At 47.6% G+C, this 24,079-nt stretch overlaps 1 protein-coding gene across 1 annotated transcript; it reads left to right on the forward strand.

The window, feature by feature from the left end:
* Positions 1-3,561: 3,561 nt before the first annotated feature.
* Positions 3,562-12,901, forward strand: APLN (apelin). The gene is made up of 3 exons (XM_081042812.1): positions 3,562-3,927; positions 9,478-9,649; positions 10,336-12,901. The coding sequence occupies exons 1-2, from the start codon at positions 3,861-3,863 to the stop codon at positions 9,642-9,644; spliced, it is 234 nt and encodes a 77-aa protein (XP_080898938.1). The 5' UTR covers positions 3,562-3,860; the 3' UTR covers positions 9,645-9,649; positions 10,336-12,901.
* Positions 12,902-24,079: the final 11,178 nt, after the last annotated feature.

The raw sequence follows: 24,079 nt of genomic DNA on the forward strand, positions 1-24,079 counted from the left end.
GTGGTTTTCCAGGACCCATTAGCTCCAAGTCAAGTAGTTGTTTCAATCTAGTTGTGGAGGGCACAGCTCACAGTGGCCCATGTGGGGATTCAACCAGCATCCTTGTTGTTAAGAGCACCGTGTTCTAACCAGCAGAGTTAACTGGCTGGCCGAAAAGGAAGACATTTTAACGACATTCAGGATGTCAAGGGTAATATGACGACAGCTCTGATGGCTATTCCAGAAAAAGAGTTCCAAAATTGCTTTGAAGGGTGGACTAGGCACTGGCATCAGTGCATAACTTCCCAAGGGGAGTACTTCGAAGGTGACTGTAATCATATTCAGCAATGAGGCATGTAGCACTTTGTCTAGAATGAGTTCGCGAACTTAATTGTCCTCATATTTCTAACTATTGGTATTGACCCATCTAAGAATCTGTTGGACAAGTTGTGATGATTTTACCCAAATAAAAGTATCCAATTAAGGACACTTGATATGTATCATAAACATGTGATTATTAGTATGACTATACAGTTCCTTCAATAAACATTTATTATTGGCTTTGGGGACCAGCACTACTGGTGAGAACACATAGTCTTACTATCTCATAGTGTTGGTAATACATATACACAAATATTTATGAGAATATGTAACATTTATACAATGCTTGCCTTACCAGAAGAACCAAGCACTTTATCAAGTACCTTATAGGTACTGATTTATTTAATCTTTCCAATAACCCAGGGAGCTAGGTACTAACCTGTTTTCAGATGAAGAACCCAAGTCTCAGAAAGGGCAAATAATTTACCCAAAGTTACCTATGTAATAAGTGACAGAGCTGCCGTATTCCAGAACACACGTGCTTAACCACTATGACTCACTGCTTCCTAATTTGATCCAAGACAGTATGAGTAAGGCATTAGAAGTGCAAATAAAGGGATATGTGGTCCCAGAGAAGTGAGAATTTGCTTCTCAAAGCTCAGTGAGTGGAGACAGATACGAAAATTGGTCATTTGAATATGCTGTTGGGGTCATTTGAATATGCCCACGGGGGTTTCAGAGTGATTAATCAGGGTTGCATTCCTTGCCTCATGAACCTCACTTCCAGAGTGGGTAAGCTGGTGGAGGACCTTCTCCATAGGTCCACAGGGCACAGCGTGCAGACACAAAAGTGTTCCCAACACACTGCAAAAGTAACTGCCAATGGAAGGTACAGCCACAGCTGTTACAAAGTGGGCAAAGTCACCATGGGCAAGAATGGCCTGAGAAAGAAGGAAGATGAGATCTTGGATCTGGGACTGGAAAAATGGATGCAATTTGGTTAAATGGAAAGAAAGAATAGATTAAAACATGATTCTCTCATGTGTTCAGCTCTTTAAATCTTGCTCTAAACCCATGCCTTCTATTTACTGAATGTTGCTTGCCTTGAACACTTGGTTAGTTGTATTTTTTCCCCTTGGGCATTTTGAAGGCTAAGATAGGTGGGAGAAAGGATTTAGACAAAGGAAGAATGAATAAGGTGTTATAATTAAACATTGATAGAATTTTCTGCAATGATTGGAAGGTTCTATTCTGTGCTGTCCAATATCACATGTGGCTACTGAGCAATGAAAATGTGGCCAGTGTGACTGAGGAAATGATTTTTTTCATTTTATTCATTTTAATTTAAACATGGTTAGTATCTACTAGATTGGAAAGCACAGCTCTTAACCACTTAGCAAATAACCCATACACACCCTAGTAATGGTGTAATTACATATGAGTGATTCTATTAACCTAGTTATGGGGGGCACTCATTTGGGGGTGCATGGGCTTACTGAATCAGGGGTTGGAGCACCGACTCTACAAGGGTTTATTCCTACTGGTACAGTGCCTTTAGGCACATTATCTCATTTAATCCCGTAGCAACCCTGAAGAGGGTAGGGTGGAGATGATCATCCCCATGAGACCTGGTAAATTTTAGTAATGATATCATGGCCCTACAGCAGATAAGGGTGTGGACTGGAGGCCAGGTGTTTTTCCTCCTAGGTGGAAGATTTTTTCTAGGGGGAAAACATGGGGAAATGATGTCATGCTACTAATGCCCGCTGCTCACAGCCTGGGCCTCACAGATGAAGAGGTGCTCTGCTTCATGTCTCTGCCTTTTTCCTATTGGACTGTGGCTATCTTATTCCCTTCCCACTGCCTTGATTTAGGCAAAAGGGATGTTTTTGAAAAATGTATTTATATATTCAAGATTAAGTATTGAGCACTATGCCCCAGGCACTGTTCTAGATTTGGGGATACAGCTGTGAACAAGGTGGAAATCTCTTTCTTGTGGGGCTGACAATTGCGATGGAGGGAGATTGGTAATAAATGGTGTATGTACTGAATTGTATTAACATTTCAAACATATTTTAAATATACCGTGGCATACATTATGCACTGTCCAGTGTATAATTTGTGTAAATATGGACTTGCACTTCAAGCAAACTTCCTGGCCAGCTGAAATGTGGAAACACCTTTCAGTTTAGTCTTTTAACATGTCTTGAGTGCCACCTATGTGCAGAGTTAGATATTGGGGACTTCAGAGAGATGCAGAAGAAAGAGCAGACAGGATCCAATCTTAGGGGGTTCCCAGTCCAGTGAATAAGGTAGTCCCTTCCTTTGCGAGCTCCAAGGCTGTAGAAGCCAACAGTCTAGTCTGGGAAGGCAAATAACTTCACCACCCACTTACAAAGGGGAATCCGCAGGACATGTATAATGAATCCAGTCTAGACTGTTGGAGTCGGGCAAACCGTCCTCTCTCAATGATGGGGAACAGGAGCTGTTGTATATCCCAACAGCCAGGAGGAACCCAGGGGCAGCCCCTCCTGGAATATTGTTATCCTGGCAAGTCTTCCGAATAAGATGGGATCTGAGGTGCCGCTGCAAGAATGAAAAACTCACGGGCAGGATGGGCTGGGTGGGGCCATTCCAGGTAGAGGGTGCCTCCTCGGGGCACTGGGCAATGAAGCAGTCTTAGACACAAGCCTGGGCAATAATCTCCAACGCAAACCCAGTTTGTGTTGCAGAAAAGAGAGGAGGGCCAGTGTGGGGTGGTCTTGGACAAGCCCTGTTGCTGCGGAAAGGCAGGGAAAGGAGAGGGTCAGAGATGTTGTGGGTGAGTGGGGGCAACCTGGGCGGGGTCCTTCCCAGAGCACCAGGGTTCCTTGACAACTATTAAGGAGGTCAGGTGAGAAAGGGTTAAGTGTGCCCCTCCACCGCCCCCAAATGCTTTCTGTGTTTGAAATCCTTCAGGTCTCCCAAACCCTCTGGCTTCCAGCCAGGGGGGCATTGTCCAGGGAGCGGTTGTGGTTGCTGGAGCTGCAGTGCAGCCTTTGTTGTGGGGCTACCTCCAGGTTCCCTCTAGCGCCCTGGCTGGGGCCACAGACTGCGTGCCCAGAGTGGGGAGGTGTGGGATGCTCGCCCCTCTCCGTCTTCCTGGCTTTCCCTCCAGCCCTCCGGATGACCACATGACCAAGTGGGCTCGAGGCCAAGCCACAAGCTACAAAATGCAGCCCCTGGAGTGAGCAAGCAGCATTCTCGCTGGCAGTCTGGACCACGGGCAGCTAGAGCCTCGGCCGAGCAGCTAGCCTCTTGGAAAGAGTTCGCCGCTGCCACAGGAGCCGCTGAGGCCAGCTTGGCGGCGCTGCCCGCTCAGGGGTGGGAGGCTGAAGGCGAGTGGAGACGGAGAGCACCCACGGCTTGCCAGCCTACGGTGCGGCCCAGGAGCCCCGCAACCTCCGCGCACACCCGCCGGCACCAGCCGCAGCTCGCGCTTTTCTTGGCCTGCGGGCGCTGGGCCTCTCCGCCTCCCTGCCCCCTGGCCAGGGCCGCGGCGTGGTGGCCGGAGGAGCAGCATGAATCTGCGGTTCTGCGTGCCAGCGCTCCTGCTGTTGTGGCTCTCCCTGACCGCGGTGTGTGGAGGTGAGTGCGCTCCTCCCGCTCGCCGGCGCTCCCCTAGCCGCTCTCCAGCTGACGCCGCCGCGCTGCCTACCCTCGGCCGCAGCCGCTCGCTCTCCGCCTGCCGAAGCGCAGCGCCCGCAGGGCAGGAGCAGCTACGGGTCGGCTGCACCCGGCAGTCAACTGACAGGACGCCCCCCGGCTAGGGACCACCCGGCTGCGGCCTCGGGCATCATCCGCCCTGCGTCTTGCCCCTCCTGGCCGCTGCTAGCAATCTCAGGAGCTCAGGGCCGCAGGAGTGCACCCCGTGTCCCGCGCCCCATGTCCCACATGGTGGAGGGTGGTAGGGGCCATATCCCGCTCCCCTCATGGATCAATGAAGGGAGCCCGGTGGGCTAGGCTCCCGCCTTGAAGGTTTTTGGCCCCTGAAGGTTAGGAACTGCTGGCCTGTACCTGGGCACAAGCCACTGGGGATGATGTGCCAAGATGCAGACGTGACACTTGTTGCATAGGCTGGAGAATGCGGAGGGGGCAGCGACAGGGAGCCCAGCTGTTGCTCCCTTCAGCTTGCATGTGAGCAGAGGCAGCCTCCCCCTGGCCTAGCCCAGCAGGGCCAGGCCAGGCTGGTCTACCTTACCCCAAGGTCCTGTCTGGTCTGTTCTGTTCCTTCACAGGAGGTCCACAGACTGTTCTTCCATATCCTGGCTCAGGCCTCCCCTCTGGCTTAGACACAGGCATGTTTCACCTTAGTACCCCTGTCTCCAGGCACTAAACCAGGAAAGCGTGCCTGACTAACAACTCCATTCAGCTCAGGGAAGGGGAGTTCTTTGGTCCCCACCTGCACCACACCCCCCACCTGGCATACTTGGCATTGGTGCTCCCTTGCCCACCCCAAACCTGTTCTCCAATCATGACCCAGGCGCCCCAGCCTGACCTGCCTGGCCTTCGTGTCAGTGTCTCCTGGGGCTGCCAGCTCCCACCTCTACCTGCCACAGTCCTGTGATCTGGCTGTCACTGCTGCCTGCCTGGCACCACAGAAGGGAGGGCCAAGACCAGATGGACTAATGTCAGTGCCAGGGCTGGAGTCCCAAGGAGGTTGGAGCAGAGGGGAGGAGAGGGCAGGGCAACAAGTCTCCTAGAGGAAAGGCAAAGGACCCCACTTGGTTGCAGACCTTCCAGAGCAGGAGCATGGTCTGCAGCCCAGGAGCCTCTGAGGCGCCTGGTGGGGCTCCACCTCTCTCTCTTTGTAGGCCTCCTCCTTTGTCAGCTCTAGTCCTTTGTCACTACTCTGGCCCTGGCTGTTTAGAAAGGTATATCGGTTGGATGTGGCATCACACTGCCATCACCAGTGGTCTTCCACTCAGGGCCTGAGTGCTGGGTCAAGCCATCTCTTTGGTAAGAAGGGAGCAGGCTTTTTCCTTAGAAATTCCTAGTCAGACAGGCAATGGCAGGAAGAGAGCAAGAAATATGAATGAAAGGAACTACCTGGGTCTGCCCTCCACGAGCCTACCATCCATGCAGTTGGCAGGACAAGATAGCCACCTGATACCATTACCAGCCAACAGTCCAAGGTGGTGCCTTCAGGGAAGAAAGGGTGGATGCAGAAAGGATGTCCCAGAGGAAGCTGAAGCTACCTGATCTGCATACCTGGTGCTCCCCCGGAGGCCAAGTGACCACCACTAGAACTCTTTTGGGGTCCAGTTGTTAGGGCAGTACTGGTTAGGGAACACTGTGTCTGGCCCAGACCCTGACGCTTCTTGCTTTGATTCACCCTTCTTCATCGTATCATCTATCTTCACATTCTGACTTGGGTAAATTTGTTGCTCTCACATTTTGCTTAAGCCTAGCACAGGAAACTCCCAAGGCTCCCACTGCCACTTCTCCACCCCATGACCTCTCCTGGAGCTGAGGAATGGCACCTCTGTACAGGTGGCAACCAGTTAAGGACCCAGGTACCCATGCAATCTTCCTCCTGCTTTCTGTCTTGGGTCAGAAACAAGATCCCCAGAACCACGTTACCCTTGGCCCAGACTTGCATGCTCTTCCCACACAGAGTCCCTAGTGAGAGTCCTGGGCCTGAAAACCATGCTTCCTCCACAATACACTCTGTCCTGACTTGGAATGTCCCTCCTCCCCCACACAGCACACACATACTCCTCCACTGCCTCTTGACCTGGGACGCACTTTGCTCTTCTGAGTCTGAGAGTTGCTGGGCTAGGGCCAAGTGTCCCTTGGTCTTTGTCTGGGCACCTCTCTTTCTCTCCTTCTCCTCCCCCTTCCCAGCCCCAGCTCAAAGCCTGTAGTCACAATGATAATGTGAGGACAGCCTACTATACCTCTCCTGCTCAAGGAGTGGGAATCACCACTCCATCCCCAATCCCTATGTGCTAAGCACCCATGTAACCTGAGTCAGGCCTCACAGGGTGGCAAAGGACTAATGCAAGTGAAGTGGAGGTCCAGGCTGCAAGGGCAGCAAAGCTGGCCTGGGAAGATCCCTTAGGGCACTGTGGTGGGGGGCCAGGCAGAAAAAGGAAAGGGGCCTCATCCTGGAGACACATGCAGCACACCCGAACAGTGGAGGAGACACAGCCAGCAAGGTCCCCACCAGAGCACTTGTGTGGGCTTTAAAAGCAATCACAAGATAGCCTGGGTGACTAGAGGTATGTCATTCCTGGTGAGGTTGGCTTGTTCTTGAAAAGTCACATGTACCTTTTTGTGCATTGGCAGACTTGGAATCTAGGCTGTCTGAAAATCAAACCCTGCTTACCCCTGACTGTGGTTCTCGGTGTGGAGATGCGGGAGCTTCATTGCTAATGGTGTTTTGGAGAGCAGTGGCTGCAGTCCCTCTAGGCTGGAGATTCTTTGGGGAATTGCCCCAGCCTCCCTTTAAGTAGCAAATTAGTTTGAAGAAACTATTTAAGTGCACTGAGGATGGCCCCCATTTCTAAAGGGTATTCTTTTGTACAGCCAGGACATCTGTGGTGATGAGAATCAACAGCCTCTAAAAGTCTCTTTGGACAGGATAAAGCCTAGGTGTCAGCTTATCTTAGGGTGAGCCAGACTCAGAATCAAAAGTAGGAAAACGGTGGGTGATGTGGTGGGTGATGTGATCGTGGTGAAGGAAGAGCTGCAGACTTCCGGCTATCAGTACAGTGAGCCCCCCACCCTATGGGATGCCAGAAGCCAGGGCCTTCTGAGTGGCTGCTCTTCAGGGCGTGGCTGAGAGCTCAGTCAGGTCAGAGTAGTTCTTCTCTGCAGACTTAAGAGTCTAGGCGTCTCCCTGGTCAGAGTGTGAGCCACTGTCCTTATTCTCCATACTGGTTCTCGGTTTCCCGTCACTTAGAGCTCTTCACCCCTAGCCCTCCCTCCCTGAATGCCACCAACACTCACAGTCCTGGGTACTGAGCGTATGGAGATGATACCCCCCATCATTTGGCACCATGCCTCTCTTCTCCATGTCCACTGTATCCTTGGGGCTGTAGCCCATGCCCACCTTACCCCCAGTAGTCAGCAGGGATACAAGACCCAAGGCCTCACTTACATTGTCAAGGCCGCTAGGGTCCTTCTCTGTGTCTGGCCACACCTTCAGCACAGTCCTTCCATCCCTAGTGTTTATTTGGTACTGATTCCTCATCAGCATCATTTTTATCACCGTTAGTGAGCTGGGAGAGTTTTGAGGGGATCCCAAAACACAAGGAAGAAGCTGAAGCAGCTGGGGTAGGGGGTTTAGTGAAGATTCTTCCCTCCTCTCCCTTCATGGCCCAGTCCCTTTGCTGGTGACACCAAGAGGGTAGCTCTGTGGAAGACGGAAGTGGCCTTCTGGCCCCCATCCATGCCTACAGATCCAAAGTACAAATCTAATTGGTGTTTTAATTCTTATTAGGTGATGGGTTTAGGGGAGGAGCTGACATATTAATCCATCCTGACCAGACTCATGAGAGGGTGACTGGTAAATAGGGTTGTAATGGGTCTGTGACTTTTCTCGGGGAAGGAGGGTGGAGGACTAGAGTGTGTGTGAGTGTGCGGCGGGTGTGCAGGTCTGAGAGGAGAGCAGCAGGTCCCAGGACCCTGGGTAGGGAGGGCCCTAAGGACCAAGAGGAGGATAAACACCTGGAAATTGTGTGCAAGTGGAGGAGGAATCACAAGAGGAGCCAAGGAAGGAACCAGAGCATAGAGATGCCGGAGGCAGGGAGGAGGGAAAGGAGGAGCCATCAAGGGCATGACTGGGGGCTAACAGCCAACAGGGGTTTATATGGAAACTGTGAACTAGTGGTGTGGATTCCTGGATGGATGGAACAGGAGCTTGAGGGACAGGGATACAGCTGAAGATTAATCTGATGTTGTCAGGGGAGAGAGACTGGGATTCCTGATCACTGGCCTTGGAAGCCATATTCCTGCAGGCCAGCCCCATATTGGGCATTGCACAAATACCCTGCCACTCCACCTCTTGCCCAACACTATCTCACCACATCCTGTTCCTGCTTCCAGCTTTCCTTGGCTGGACTGCAGCCTCCACAAGAGCCGGCCCATATGCCTGTTCCCTTATCGCACCTAGGAAGACCCAGCACCACTTGGATTCTATTGCCAGAGCTTGGGCTTCTACTCTAAGCGAGATGTGGACAGATGCAGAGCAGGACCACAGAGAGCAGAAGAGAAGTCAACTGGGATTGAAATGGATGGAAATTACATCCGACATAGGATGGGAGTATGATCTGGGGATGAACAGAGATAGGGCATGTGGTGGGGATGTGCCAAATGCAGCAGCCCAGCACCCTCCTTGTGCAGACTTGTTGCCGTTCACTCACTTACTCACTCATCCATTCAGGCGATATTTACTGGCCTCTAAATCTGGTCACAGGCTGAGTAGAACCCAGCATAAGGCACATGTAAGAGGCAGAGGACACTCCCAACCATGCTCACAGAGAGGCCACAGGAGAAGTGAGTCCCAGAGATGCCTAACCACTGATGAGATGCCAGGGGTGAGGTATGAGATCTACCACACTCAGAAGTGGGTCACCTGCAGAGCAAAGGACGTGGGAGTATAATGACATGATGTTCCAGATTGGCTTGAAAATACTTCAGCAAAGAGAAAAGAAAAGGGATAACAAAAACATATGAGACTCCATCTGGATGACTTGAGTATGGGTGATGGGTACGTGGCAGTGGGGGCATTCATTTCACTTAAATGTTTTATGTTTAAGTGCATCTGTTGCAAGGGTGCAATGGGGGCTTATTGGCTGCTGTGCCCCAGCCAAGTACAGGCATCATGCCCAAACTGCACCCCCTAATGATGTTCTAAACAAAGAACAAGTTTGTGCCTGCCCAAAACATAATGAAACTGTCAAGAGGACATCAAGTTAGCTCCAGAAATAGCAAGATGTGAGTAGTGAGTTCCATTTGCCCCAGGGCAGTGTAAAAATTGCAAATTATTCTCAAAATATTAGACAAAAACAAAGAATAGCTATGAGGAATACCACCTCATGGAGAAATTGTCCCCTACTAAGGGCTTATGATCTGTGGCCGTCTGCCCATTCACATCAGCCTTCCTACTAACAGTCTTTCTCCTTTCTACAGGGCCCCTGCTGCAGCCTTCTGCTGGGAAGGGGCTGGAGGAAGGCAATATCCGCCACTTGGTGCAGCCTAGAGGGTCGAGGAATGGACCAGGACCTTGGCAGGGAGGTCGGAGGAAATTCCGCCGCCAGCGGCCGCGCCTTTCCCATAAGGGCCCCATGCCTTTCTGAAGCAGGTACTTGAACCTCCTGGTCAGTGGGCAGCGTGGAGAGGGCGGGGGAAGGGCAGCCTGGAAGCTGGGTGACCCTGTGCTTATCACTGGCCAGATACCTGCCCCAAGCAGTCCTGGCACTACACACAACATAGGGGCTTACAGAGCACCTGTCTCACCCCTTCATTTTACAGAAGAGGAGACTGAGGCCCAGAGAAGGGCTTGGAACTCCAGGCAAATCTTCTGGCTCCCCAGGAGTTGGGTGCTGGGTACCCCCACCCTGGGGTTCGATAGGCTGGCCTCGTTGGAGAGTTCTAGAAGTCCTGAGGGGCCTTGATGAGCTAGGGAGGGGTGCCCCAGGGCATGCCTACAGGTGTGCAGTGTGGATCCTTGCCACAGAGGGGGAGGGATGCAGAGAGCCTTGAGGGGTAGCAGGCAGAGAACTGGAAAAGAGTTGCCCAGAGCATGGAAAGGAGAGAAAAATCAAAAGTGGCAGAAGAGAGAGCACGGCCTAAGGCTGTCCCTGAGGCCTGGTCGGCTGTCTCTCCCCATGTAGCCAGGACAGAGTGGCACCAATTCAGAGGCCTGAGGCTTTAGGTTTAGGGTTGTGGGGAGGAGGCAGAATGAAGGCTGTTTCCCCTCCTTTCCCTAATGGTTTCTTTGACCTAGGTATGTCAATGACTTCTCTCTGGTCATTTTTGTCTCTTTAGGACTGAAGGGGCCCTCGAGTACCCACCCCCTGCACTTCTCTCTACTCCATAGATTGGTCTGCTTTTCTGGAGCCCTCACATCCATTCGCCTCTCATCTTGCACCCGTCCTAGCTGCTGATGGTCCTGGCTCTTCTCATCCACCAACCTCCCTGAATGGTGTGGTCCTGCCTCTAGTTCATGATTCCCTTTCTCTCCCAAGGACCCATTCAGCCCCTCTTCCTGGCCCTTACCCTGACTGACTTTGGAGACCCAGCATTGGAAAGCCATCCTTCTCCCCTGCTCTAGTCTCCATCTCTCCCACCTAGAACCCCAACCCTTCACCCAGCCCTGCCTTCCTCAGGTTTGCCCTGGGGGCTGTGTGGAAACACTCCTTTCTTCAGTGGGCTCCATCAGATCCCAGGTTTTTGCGCCAGTTCGATCCTTCAGCCAGCCTCCAGAGGGAGGAGAGAGATGCACAACGAGAGACTCTGGTTAGAGGCCAGGGGCATTGGGATGCAGACAGGGTGCCTTGGGGAGCATTGGAGTGGGAAGCTGGTGCTCTGGTGAAGGGAAGGGGTGAAGTATTGGAGAAGAGGAAGAACAGTTCTGTGGCCTCTTCCTCATCCCCATGTATGGCCTGGTTAAGGGAGAGGTGAAGGAGAAGGGCCACAAAGTACTTTGTCACTTCTCTCGCCTTAACTGTGTCTTCTAACACTCCCCTCAACTCACTTTCCACCCCAACTTACTCTGCCTCCTCTCCTGCTATTTCAAGTTCTAGATCAGGAGGGGAGGGTGCTGGGCCTGAGGTGGCTCTATACCCTCCTGGGAGCAAAAGCCAAGCAGATGGAGTTTTTGTCAAGAATTGCAGACTATCAGAGCCAAAAGGAACCTGGGGGATCACTTAGTTCCACCTCCTTATGCAAACTCCTGCAAAAACAGAAGCCTAGAGAGGGACAGTGACCTGCTTAGGGTCACTGCAGAGCCTGAATGAGGACTCAGTTCTCCCAACTCCCATTTGATGATGTCCTCTTCCCTCTTGATGTCTTTTCAAAACACATTAAGTGCCTTTTCTTGGGTTTGGGGCTGGGAAGCAACTGGGAGGGGAGAGGCAAGCTGGCTGTGAACTGCCCCATGGTGGGGGTGGCATGGGGAGAGAGCTGCTCCCACCTCCCTGGCCTACCCCTGCTGGTCCATTCCCTAACCTGGGCTGAAAAGTTTCTTAATGGACCTGCTGACCCCATTTCTTCAGCACTCCCAGACCCCTGGTATTTTCTTAGGGACAGCTAGGCACCGAGACTACCATTCCAACCTCAACAATGTTTTTCAGGAGCCGAGAGGTGGCCTGAAATAATTAGACTCAATAGTCTTCCCTTAATGTTGACTGGATCTTCTTTGCCAGTGGCCTTCCCTTGGAGGAGGAGGAGAGAGAGAAGAAGGAACAGAGGAAGGAAAAGAGAGGAGGAAGGAAGGAAAGATAGAGGGACGTACAGGTCTGAGCAGGCTTCCTTCTCAGAGGCCTCTCAGGAGGGAGAAAAGGGGAGACAAGAGTCTGATGGTCACCTAAGTATGTGTGGGGGTAGGGGGAGTTAGGGTCCCCCCATTCTCACAGTAACCCCGATGTTGCCTGCCCACCTCTCCTCCTTACCTCCGCTGCTGCTAATGTTACTGCCCTGCTGCTGCTGCTGCTGCTGCTGCTGCTTCAAGACCCACCCTGGGGAGCCAGGCTGGGTACCCGCCTCCCCTCACACCCCTCAGGCTCAGAGTGGGGGCTGACCAGAGTCTAGCAAACCTCTTCTGCCACTGATGCCCCCACCCGGTGCTGGGCCTTCTTCTCCCTCCTCCTCTCTGCGTCTCCTGCCTCATCAGCTGCCCACCCCATGGGGAAGAGGGGAAAGGGGGACAGCACAGGGCAGCTGAGGGCAGTTGGGGAGCTGGGGAGCTGTCTTATTTAAAGTGGGTGTGTATGATTCTTATACTAATTTATGCAAAGATATTAAGGCCCTTTTCATTAAGAAATTGTCCGTTTCCCATAATTGTGTTCACTGTGTTTGTAAAGATTATTCTGTGTAAATATGTCTTTATAATAAAGAGTTAAAGCTGACAATTTGCCCTTACTCTTAGAGGTCATGTTCAGGAGGGGTGTTCCTATCCCCTGAGGTCTATGGTTGTCCCCATGTCCACATGTTGCACGTGTAGGGCAGTAAGCCTGCATCCCAAATCAGTTGCAAGTCAGATTGCCACAAGCCAATTTGCCATAAACTCAAAAAGGAATCTCTATACTTACTGGTTCAGATAAAATTCAGTCTACTTTTAAGTGTTTTGGCATCTGTTTGGGTGCCCTGATTTCTTTTTTTTTTCTTTTTCTTTTAATTTAAGAACATTCTGGTTAAAGGTGGGGATAGCTCCTAAAAATTGTTTTGTATTCTTGGTGGGTGTCTTCTAATTTTATCTACATTTGAACACTTTCAGGACTTTTAAGCCAGTTTGTCTTTCTTGAAAAATGTTATGTTTCCTGCAATAAACACATTTTGTAATGACTTTGTATGTATCATTTTATGTTTCACAAAGCAGAGTTGCTTGATGAATGAGATAGCCTGAAAAATAAAACGCAAGGAGTTCGATACAACTCTGCCCCATCTGTCTCACTTATTCATGCTTGTCAAAATGTCAATGCCTTGCTAAACAAAGGAACATTGGGTACATGCTAATTCAGTTAATCAATCCGTTAGGTGCACACGGGCCAACCGGTGTTTATGGTGCTAAGTTAAACCCAGCAAAGGGGGAGGGAGGTGATCAAAAAAGTGCATTCGATAAATCTTGTGGGAAAGTCTACAGATTTGACAACTGTTTAGTGCTAGAAATATACAATTTTAAGAGAATCTTCAGACAAATTTGCTAAAAAGTCATAAAACTGCTCAATAGGAGATAAAATAGAAAAGTCATCCACAAGCATACGAAAGTATCTCATCATCGACAGACTGTGACAGAGAGATTTAAAAATATGACATTATGTTGGAAGTGCCTCTTAAGAAAATTGGTACAAAATGCCTTTTTTCAAAATTACTAGTTTGACTTTTAGGCAAACTGCTTGTCAGAGTATTTGGTTTTAGGAAAGGAGGTTTTGGGTAGGCTGGCTTTATACTGATTCATCTGTTAGCTCCCTAATGACCCCCAAAGCTCTAATTTCACATGAAACCAAGGAGAAGGTGGTGGTGGCAGGGCAAGACAACTTAATACTGACACATAAGTGTATAGCCCTTTAACAGTTTACAGAGCTCTTTAAAAAAACACAACCTCATTTTATCATCCTAACAATTGGGCAACACAGACCACAATGCCTATTTTACAAATGAGAAAATAGGCTCAGAGAGGTTAAGTGACTTGCCCAAAGCCTCACAGCCAGTAAGTTAATCTAGAATCTGGATCTTGAATTCTAGAATGCGAACTCTTTCTATGGTACTATAGAAGGTCCCCTCATTAGAGAGCAGACTTAAGAACAAAGTATGTTTGGTATTTTCAGTAAGTACAGTAGAAATGGATGGCATGGTGTGAGAAAGTCTAATGGAAGCTAACCAACTAACACTGGCTCCAGAAGGCCCAATTGAATTTGGTTAAATTGGTAGGAGGATGCTGGGCAGTGGAGGTGGAAACAGAAAGGAGGAGAAGCCACCAGGGTCCTCTGGGCACATGCTCTCAACTAGACGCTAGTTGGTGGCTGAAAGTCTGAGCTCCTTGGGGCAGGGGATGAGGGAAAGGAAAGCTGGTGGCTTTCTGGGAAGATAATTAGATCTCAAACCAAAAGAAGGCAGGACATGTGGGTTGCCACCCTTTGGCGATATCTTAACTTGACCAAATTGCTTGTCAAGTTTCAGGTCCCATGCCTTGCCTTTTGCAAGTTTAAAAAGTAGTTCTACCTCCCCTCAACCTATGCTAACATTTTCAGACCCCAAGCATAAGAAAGCTCATTTTTCCTGCCCCCTACTCAAAGACCAATTCAAAATAATTCCCTGGATGATCAGCTGAAAAACACTCACCCTGGGTAGGACACAACATGAGAAACAGTGGAAAAGACTTGTCTGTGGGACGTTCCACAGAAGGGTGTGCGGTGAGTAGGGTTTCCAGGCGGGAATTTCTGCTCGTTCTCAGGAATTTTTTTCATTTTCCCTTTCCCGAATCCTGAGATATAAGCTGGTTTCTGTTCTCCACGATGAATCGTTTCCACTAAGTGACAGCCGATACTACCAACAACCTGGGTTCAAGGAGCCGATTTGCCGATTTCCTGACCAACTTTTCTCAGGATTTGGGAAGGGAAAAGCAAAAAAAAATCCTGAGAAAGGGCAGGAATCCTGCCTGGAAACCCTAGTGGTGACGGTGTGACAATCCTTGATGACTGTGGCTGCCACAGTGCCCTCTAGACAGCCTAGGCTGTGACCCTGGCCCCAGCAGGGGTGTGAAAGAGTGAATAGCTATCAGGAAGCAGAAACTGGGAAGGCCTCAGCCTAGGTCACCCAAACCCCATTGCTCCTCTAGCTCCTCTGGTCTCCCCAGGCTTTCCTTCCCTGGTTCTCTGCCTCCCTCAAATTCTCCATGAAGCTTCACCCAATGCTCATCCAGCCCTGAAGGTCACCGGCAGGTGATGCCCAGATGGGAACCCAGGCTTGTCTCCCTGCAAAGCCTGTGTGCTTTCCAACCATACACTCTCTTGCTAGACTGAGCACTGCTCTAACCATAGTGGAGGTGACGATGCCCACAGTGATGACAGGAATCTAATGATTGCACCTTCTAACACAGGGTCTGGAGACTGAAAAATCCTGACTCCTCCAAGTACCAAGCCTGGGTTGCTTACTTCACCTTTCTGGGCCTCAGTTTTATTGTTTCTAAAATGGAAATAATAATCCCTAGCTTCCTCACAGGCTTGTAGTGAGGCTCAAGTAAGTTTCTGAAGTTAAATGTTTGGATGTTGGTGTGAAACAGGAAGAAATATGCCAAACCTCAGAGGGTGTCCTGTTTGCATATGAAAGTGCTTTGTCATCGCAAAAGTTCATAGAAATTCATTTCTCAGCATTCAACAAATGTGTATTGAGTGCCTAGCCTGTGCCAAATTCCTTACAACCTGGTGACGGAGAAAATCACAAGGGAATGTCTGACCAAACTGTCGGAAGGGCTCTAGGAAGTTTATTACAGAGAGAACTCATGACCTAGTTGGCCAGAGGGGTCAGAGAGGCTTCCTTGATAAGTGGGAGCCGAGACTTCAGGGTGAGTAGAAGTTAGGCAGGAGGAGAGAAGTCCTGGCACAGAGAGCACAGGCACTGAGCAGCGAGAGAGCAGAGGTGATTTATTCTTACACCTATTTTACAGACAGGAAGTAGGGTCCCAGAGGGCTGTGACTTGCAGAATGAGATATTCTATTCAACTCCTGTGTGCTGGCTGATTCCCTTTCACGCTCTCTCTCAGCTTGGCAGAGCTAGAGCAGGGCCCTCTATGATAGCTAAGACATCCTCTCTTCATAATCTGCCCGATGCTCTATCGATTTCACCAGCTGGGCAGATAGGGCTGAGGCCTCCCACCTACAGGAGTGAGTGGCTGTGTGCGCCTGGGCCAGCCTAGCTGGCGGGGCCTTTTGAAAACTTCTTAGGAAGTTCCGCTTTCCTTGCACTCCGAGGCCTGCCTCCTCTGGGCCTATCAGTTTTAGGGTAAAATTCAATGCGGTGTGAGCGGCTGCCCCCTGCTGGCAGAGCCTGGGAACTGCAGGGATTTCTTACTGCCCGCACCAAGCCTAGGACAGGATCACTTAAGGGGAAGCTCCTGAAGTCACCTCATCTGTGCTTTTCCACAGAAGGTGTGAGGAAGAGCAAAGACCTAGATGTGTGTGGAGGGGCATCGATTGGAGTTAGTCAAAGCAGACTCTTCGTTACTTCTGCTGCAGGATTCTGAGTTTGTGAATGATTTTGTGGGTGTGAGTTTAAAACCCATGACTTGAGAGCGGGTGAGGGTGTATCTACAGGTCATGGGCATAGGTGGACTCTGTACAAACACTGACTGTCAGGTATGTACATTTGCACTGTGTTAAGTCTGTGTGCATACTAACTGCTTGTTCATGGTATGTGGGTGGGGGAGAGAGAGAAGTTGCACCCAAGAGTCCCAGTGGTGATGTTCTCCAGTTTGTGACTGCAAAGGGAAGCAGCCGGCTCTCTTGAGTCCAGGCCAATCTCTGTCTGTATCCATACAGGATGGTCCTGGCTGTCTGGCTCCCAAGGAGCATTTCTTTATTCCACCAGTCTTCCCCCAAGCAGGTATACCATGCACCCTGCTGCAGGAGATCTTATAGCCTTGGGAGGCAATGAGCAAATCTGAATTCTGCATGTGCTCACAGTGGAGGCCTAAAGGAACAGTACCACCCCAGGCAAGTCACAATCCAGGGCTGCCCTTTTCCTCTGTGTGTTCTAGTACCCCCTTCCTGGGTGTTTCTGACCAGCGAACATATTGATTAGCTGGTACCCATACCATGCTGGTTATTAAAAATTTTCGGGGCAGCCGGTTTGTTCAGTTGGTTAGAGTATGGTGCTCTTAACAACAAGGTTGCGGGTTCAATCTCCACGTGGGCCACTGTGAGCTGCGCCCTCCATAACTAGATTGAAACAACTACTTGAGTTGGAGCTGATGAGTCCTGGAAAAACACACTTAAAAATAAATAAAAGTTAAAAAAAAGATTTTCAGTGTTGCCCCTGTTAATATAAATATATTAACCTGGAGCTTCAGGAGGCCATGAGTTAGTGTATTACTCTTGTTCTCAAGTCTAACAGAAAGTGGTGTGTTTTTTTTTTCAACAACCCTCTTCATCGCCTCTCCAAATAGCATGAAAACAATAGTCCACCTTACTAGTCTCAGCAAGCAAAATCCCTTGGTCAGGCTATCAGCCATCAGATAAACACTTGAGCCATTAGGTTGGGAACAGAAATGCCAGATCAGAGTCTAATGACTCCCTTGAACTTTACCCAAACGCCCAGCTTTCTGAGTGAGTTCAGAGGGATGGGAATGCTGGAGGATTCAAGTTCAGCTTCAAGTCAGTGCTCAGGAGCAGTCCTAGCATTGTCCTTTGCCCATGGGTGGGGCATACCAGCCAAACCCAAAGCATTTCTAGGAAAGACCTTCTTCTACTCCCTGGTCTTTAGGCTTAGCTCCTCGGAGAAAGCAGTGGGGAGCTGCTTTCCACAGGTTACTACTGGGAAGGGCTTCTCTTCTGCACACTGCATGATTTGCCCCTTCCAACTGCTGTCTTTCCAATAAGCTGGCCCTGAGGACTATGAGGTGGTATGATAGAGTGGAAACTTCCATCTCAGTTCTGCCACTTGGTAGCTGTGTCACTCTTCCCCTCTGAGCTTCACGTCCTTTATCTATAACATGGGGATGATAATTGTATCTCTTGCATTGTCTTGAAACTCAATTAAGACACTGAATCGGAAAACACTTTGAAAAGGAAGCTATTGCTGGAAGCATGAAAGGGAGTGCAAAGCTCTAAGGTGCTCCCTTCAGCCAGCTTCCCAGAAGGACAGTCTCATCCTTGCCAGAATCCTTTTTATAACCCAAGGGTGTTCGGGAAGATTTGTAACCAACAGTAGTATAGAATCCCAGGGTTGAGTCATCATTAGATAAGGCAAGCTAATGTTTATTGAGCACTTATTATATGTTAGGTACTGTTCTAAGTGCTTTTCATATATAGAGGGTGCCAAAAAAAAGTATACACATTTTAAGAAAGGAAAAAACTATATTAAAATAAAGAGGCAACCTACCGAATGGGAGAAGATTTTTGCAAACAGTTCCTCCGATAAGGGTCTAATATCCAAAATATACAAGGAACTCATGAAACTCAGCAACAAAAAAACAAACAACCCAATTGAAAAATGGGCAGAGGACCTGAAGAGACATTTCTCCAAAGAGGACTTACAAATGGCAAATAGACATATGAAAAATTGCTCAACATCACTAATCATCAGAGAAATGCAAATAAAAACCACAATGAGATATCACCTCACCCCAGTCAGAATGGCTATCATCAACAAGAGAAATAGCAACAAGGGTTGGAGAGGCTGTGGAGAAAAAGGAACCCTCATACACTGTTGGTGGGAATGCAGACTGGTGCAGCCGCTATGGAAGGCAGTGTGGAGGTTCCTCAAAAAATTACAAATAGAATTACCATATGACCCAGCAATCCCTCTCCTGGGTATCTACCCAAAGAATTTGAAATCATTATTCATAAAGACACGTGTGCTCCAATGTTCATTGCAGCTTTGTTTACGGTGGCCAAGACATGGAAACAACCAAAATGTCCTTCGATAGACGAATGGATAAAGAAGTTGTGGTATATATACACAATGGAATATTATTCTGCTTTAAGGAAAGATGATATAGGAACATTTGTGACAACATGGATGGATCTTGAGAGTATAATGCTAAGCGAAATAAGTCAGACAGAAAAAGCAGAGAATCCTATGATTTCACTGATATGTGGTATATAAACCAAAAACAAGACAAACAAATGAGAAACAAAAACTCATAGACACAGACAATAGTTTAGTGGTTACCAGAGGGTAAGGGGGTTGGGGGATGGGAGATGAGGGTAAGTGGGTCAAATACATGGTGATGGAAGGAGAACTGACTCTGGGTGGTGAACACACAATGGGATTTATAGATGATGTAATACAGAATTGTACACCTGAAATTATGTAATTTCATTAACAATTGTCACCCCAATAAATGAATTAAAAAAAATTGTAATACAATGAATGACGCTAGCATTAATTTGACTGACGCCATCTTTTGAGCGAACATCATAGTACACATTGCTATGTAGTTCAACTTCGAAAAGTAATACGTAGATAACATCTCTTAAAATGTGTATGCATTTTTGGCACCCCTGGTATTATACTCGTTTAATTCCCACAACAACTCCACTAGGAACAGACTCTTATCATCCCCATTTTACAGAAGACGAAACCAAAGCTCACAAACTAAGTAAATTGCCTCATAGATAGCCCATTGAGATGAGATTTGAAATCTGGCAGTCTGACTCCAGAACCTGTGCTCTCAATCATTATGTTCTATGGTCTCTGCAGTTTTCACTGAGCAGTTGTTTTATCTCTGCTTGCATACCTTCAGTGATGGGGAGCTCATTAGATCTCAGGGTAGCCTGTTCTGACTTCCCACAGCAGTGGCTGCTAGAATCTTCTTACATGTCTGGCCAAGCCTTTGGTAATCCAGCTTACACAAAGGTCCTAATTCCTTGAAGACTCAAGCAGGGTGTAGGCTAAAAACAGGAGTCTATAGAAAGCAAACATTTTCCTAGTGCCCACCACTCCACAGACCCTCTTATGCCATTCTCTTTGGCATGCCAACACCTTCTCCTCAAATGGAGATTGAAGCAGGAAGATGGTTCCCCCACCTCACTATTCTTCTTTCAGCTGAGGAGAGTGAGTGAGCAGGTATTCCTATAGTTAGTGCCCAGGGCACACACAGCATTCATTGTATTAATAGGTGCTCAATAAATGCTGAATGAATGCATGGACAAGTGGATGAAGGGCTGGCTCATAGCCTCCTTTCCTACCAGTCACAATTTATTGGAGGAGTTAGTTTTTGCATCATGCTTTGAGATCCTTAAAGGCAGCGTTTCCATGGTAACGAGACATAGCTCTGACACTCTACAGGGTCCGATTCTTTCATGCACACTGGCTGTGAGCTCACTCCAGAAAAGATCCTAAACTACCTTAAGTGTCCGAGGTGTGAGTCACTGTCCACTGGGAGGCATGCAGAATGGGCACTGCCATGGGTGGATCCCCTTGTGCACATCTCCTCAGGGAAGTTCCCAGGCTGATCGACCTTGCAGGGGTTTCCATGGCAACAACACTAGGCTAATGGGTTTCCAGGGTGATGGTGTGCTATTGCTAAGATTGCACAGGACTGGACCACACAAGGCCACTGAGTTGAAAAAATGCTAATAACACCTTTCTGAGTCTCCATGGCAACAACACTTAAGCACTGGATAGGCTTTGTCCAAATGCAGATTAGACCCCAACCTCCACACTCAGCAAGAATGCCCTGGGAGGTGGACCACTGGCTCAGTGTCCTGGGGGCTTGGCCCCTGCCATTCTCTCCCAAAAGGAAGAGCCAGCCAAGACTTCTTCCCCATCTCTGCCCCAGGCTCTCTCACCATAGTGCTCCTTGGGGTTGTTTGGCCAAAAGAACCTGGTTTCGGGCAGTTGGGACTGTCAGGGAGAAGGGCTGAGGCAGGAAGATGGCTCAGGCTAGTTCGCACTGGAGAAAATGGAGATTGGGGCACCTTTTGGATCAGGGGCATCTCTTGGTATGGCGGCTCCCAGGCCAAGGAGCTCATGGACTCTGGAGTTGAGGAAGCAACCAAGGAACCATCTTACCCTGGCAAAGCCAGGAGCATGGGGCCAGAGTTTTCAACCTACTTTTTTTTTTTTTTTTTTTATTAATTAATTTATTTATTAGTTTCAGCTGTACAAAACAAGGTAATACTTAGACGTTCATCATTTATATCCCTCATACTGTGAACCCCCCTCCCCCCATCCACTATCCCTCCGACCTCACACTGAACCATCACATTATATATATAAAATTATAGTTGGCATTCATTAATGTTTAGCTTCTGATGTATTAAAGCTGTGGCACATATGAAGTCCACCAAACCAAGATTAGAGCCCCAGAGCCTCACCCATTCAGTCTTGTTTGTTTGTTTGTCTAAGATTTTTATTACCAAAATACAGCTAACATACAATATTATATTAATTTCAGGTGTACACCACAGTTATTCAACATTTATATACCTAAAGAAGTGTTCACCACGTTAAGTCCAGCAACCATCTGACACCGTATCATGCTATCACAATATTACTGGCTATATTCCCTATGTTGTACATTATATCCCCATGACATAACATGGTGCTTAGACATTTATATAATTTAAGAAGTGATCCCCCTGACTAATCTAGTACCCATCTAGCATTATACTGAATTATTACTACATTATTGACTAAATTCCCTATACTTTACATCCCCATTACTATTTTGTAACTATCAATTTGTATTTCTTAATCCCGTCACCTTTTCCACCCTGTCCCCCAACCCCCCTCCCCATTCAGTCTTATCCTTTTTCTCACTGCAGTGTCCCCATAAGCTCCTAGACTTTTGGGGAACATAGTATTAAAAACCTCTGACGTAGGCCAGTCCCTCATAGTCCATATGGAGAGGCTAACTGGGAACCAGAGAGGGCAAGTTACTTGCCCAAGGCCCCACAGACAGTCATTAGTGTATCCAGGATTAAAACCCAGGAGTGTCATGCCAGTAGGGCCACTCTCGATAAACCACGGTATTATTAACTTGTAAGTGACCTCTAACTTGGGCTCTTTGAATTCCCAAGAACTGCTGGGGCTTTTGTTATAATAAGGATCTGGAGATGGCAGAAGGTTCCACTGTTGGGGCGGGCAAAAATATTTAGAATGGGGCTTCCAGATTGACATTTTTGAGTACCTACTATGTGTTAGATATTGTGCTAAAGCATGCTTTTTGTGCTAGATGTCATCCTACTTCTTTTTCTTTTTTTTAGTTTATTGGGGTGACAATTGTTAGTAAAATTACATAGATTTCAGGTGTACAATTCTATATTACATCACCTATAAATTCCATTGTATGTTCGCCACCCAGAGTCAGTTCTCCTGCCATCACCATATATTTGATCCCTCTTACCCTCATCTCCCACCCCCCACGCCCCTAACCCTCTGGTAACAACTAAACTATTGTCTGTGTCTATGAGTTTTTGTTTCTCATTTGATGTCTTGTTCTTTTGTTGTTTGGGGGTTTATATACCACATATCAGTGAAATCATAGGGTTCTCTGCTTTTTCTGTCTGACTTATTTCACTTACCATTATACTCTCAAGATCCATCCATATTGTCACAAATGGTCCTATATCATTTTTTCTTACTGCCGCATAGTATTCCATTGCGTATATATACCACAACTTCTTTATCCATTCATCTATTGAAGGACATTTTGGTTATTTCCATGTCTTGGCCACCGTAAACAAAGCTGCAATGAACATTGGAGCACACGTGTCTGTATGGATAAATACTTTCAGAATTTTTGGCTAGATACCCAGGAGAGGGATTGCTGGGTCATATGGAAATTCTCATCGTAATTTATTGAGGAACCTCCACACTGCCTTCCATAGCGCCTGCACCAGTCTGCATTCCCACCAACAGTGTATGAGGGTTCCTTTTTCTCCACAGCCTCTCCAACACTTATTTACTATTTGTCTTGTTGATGGTAGCCATTCTTTTTTTTAAATTTAAATTTATTTATTGGGGTGACAATTGTTAATGAAATTACATAATTTCAGGTGTACAATTCTGTATTACATCAACTATAAATCCCATTGTGTGTTCACCAACCAGAGTCAGTTCTCCTTACATCACCATATATTTGATCCTCCTTACCCTCATCTCCCTCCCCCCACCCCCTTTACCCTCTGGTAACCACTAAACTATTGTCTGTGTCTATGAGATTTTGTTTCTCATTTGTTTGTCTTGTTTTTGGTTTATATACCACATATCAGTGAAATCATAGGGTTCTCTGCTTTTTCTGTCTGACTTATTTCGCTTAGCATTATACTCTCAAGATCCATCCATGTTGTCACAAATGTTCCTATATCATCTTTCCTTAATGCTGAATAGTATTCCATTGTGTATATATACCACAACTTCTTTATCCATTCGTCTATCGAAGGACATTTTGGTTGTTTCCATGTCTTGGCCACCGTAAACAAAGCTGCAATGAACATTGGAGTACACGTGTCTCTATAGAGAAATGCTTTCAAATTTTTTGGGTAGATACCCAGGAGAGCGATTGCTGGGTCATATGGTAATTCTATTCGTAATTTCTTGAGGAATCTCCACACTGCCTTCCATAGCGGCTGCACCAGTCTGCATTCCCACCAACAGTGTATGAGGGTTCCTTTTTCTCCACAGCCTCTCCAACACTTGTTGCTATTTCTCTTGTTGATGATAGCCATTCTGACTGGGATGAGGTGATATCTCATTGTGGTTTTTATTTGCATTTCTCTGATGATTAGTGATGTTGAGCAATTTTTCATATGTCTATTTGCCATTTGTATGTCCTCTTTGGAGAAATGTTTCTTCAGGTCCTCTGCCCATTTTTCAGTTGGGTTGTTTGTTTATTTGTTGTTGAGTTTCATGAGTTCCTTGCATATTTTGGATATTAGCCCCTTATCGGAGGCACTGTTTGCAAAAATTTTCCCATTCAGTTGGTTGCCTCTTTTTTTTGTCGATGGTTTCTTTTGCTGTGCAGAAGCTTGTAAGTTTCATATATTACCATTCGTTTATTTTAGCTTATACTTCCATTGCCTTTGGAGTCAAATACATGAAATGCTCTTTGACACCCAAGGTCCATAAGTTTAGTACCTGTGTTTTCTTCTATGCAGTTTACTGTGTCAGGTCTTAGGCTTAATTCTTTGATCCATTTTGAATTAATTTTAGTATATTGTGACAGATAGCAGTCCAGTTTCATTCTTTTGCACGTGGCTATCCAATTCTCCCAGCACCATTTATTGAAGAGGCTGTCTTTCCTCCATTGTATGTTTTTAGCTTCTTTGTCAAAAATTATCTGTCCATATTTATGTGGTTTGATTTCTGGGTTCTCAATTCTATTCCATTGGTCTATGTGTCTGTT

The sequence above is a fragment of the Rhinolophus hipposideros genome (assembly GCF_964194185.1).
Source record: "Rhinolophus hipposideros genome assembly, chromosome: X".
Taxonomy (NCBI): domain Eukaryota; kingdom Metazoa; phylum Chordata; class Mammalia; order Chiroptera; family Rhinolophidae; genus Rhinolophus; species Rhinolophus hipposideros.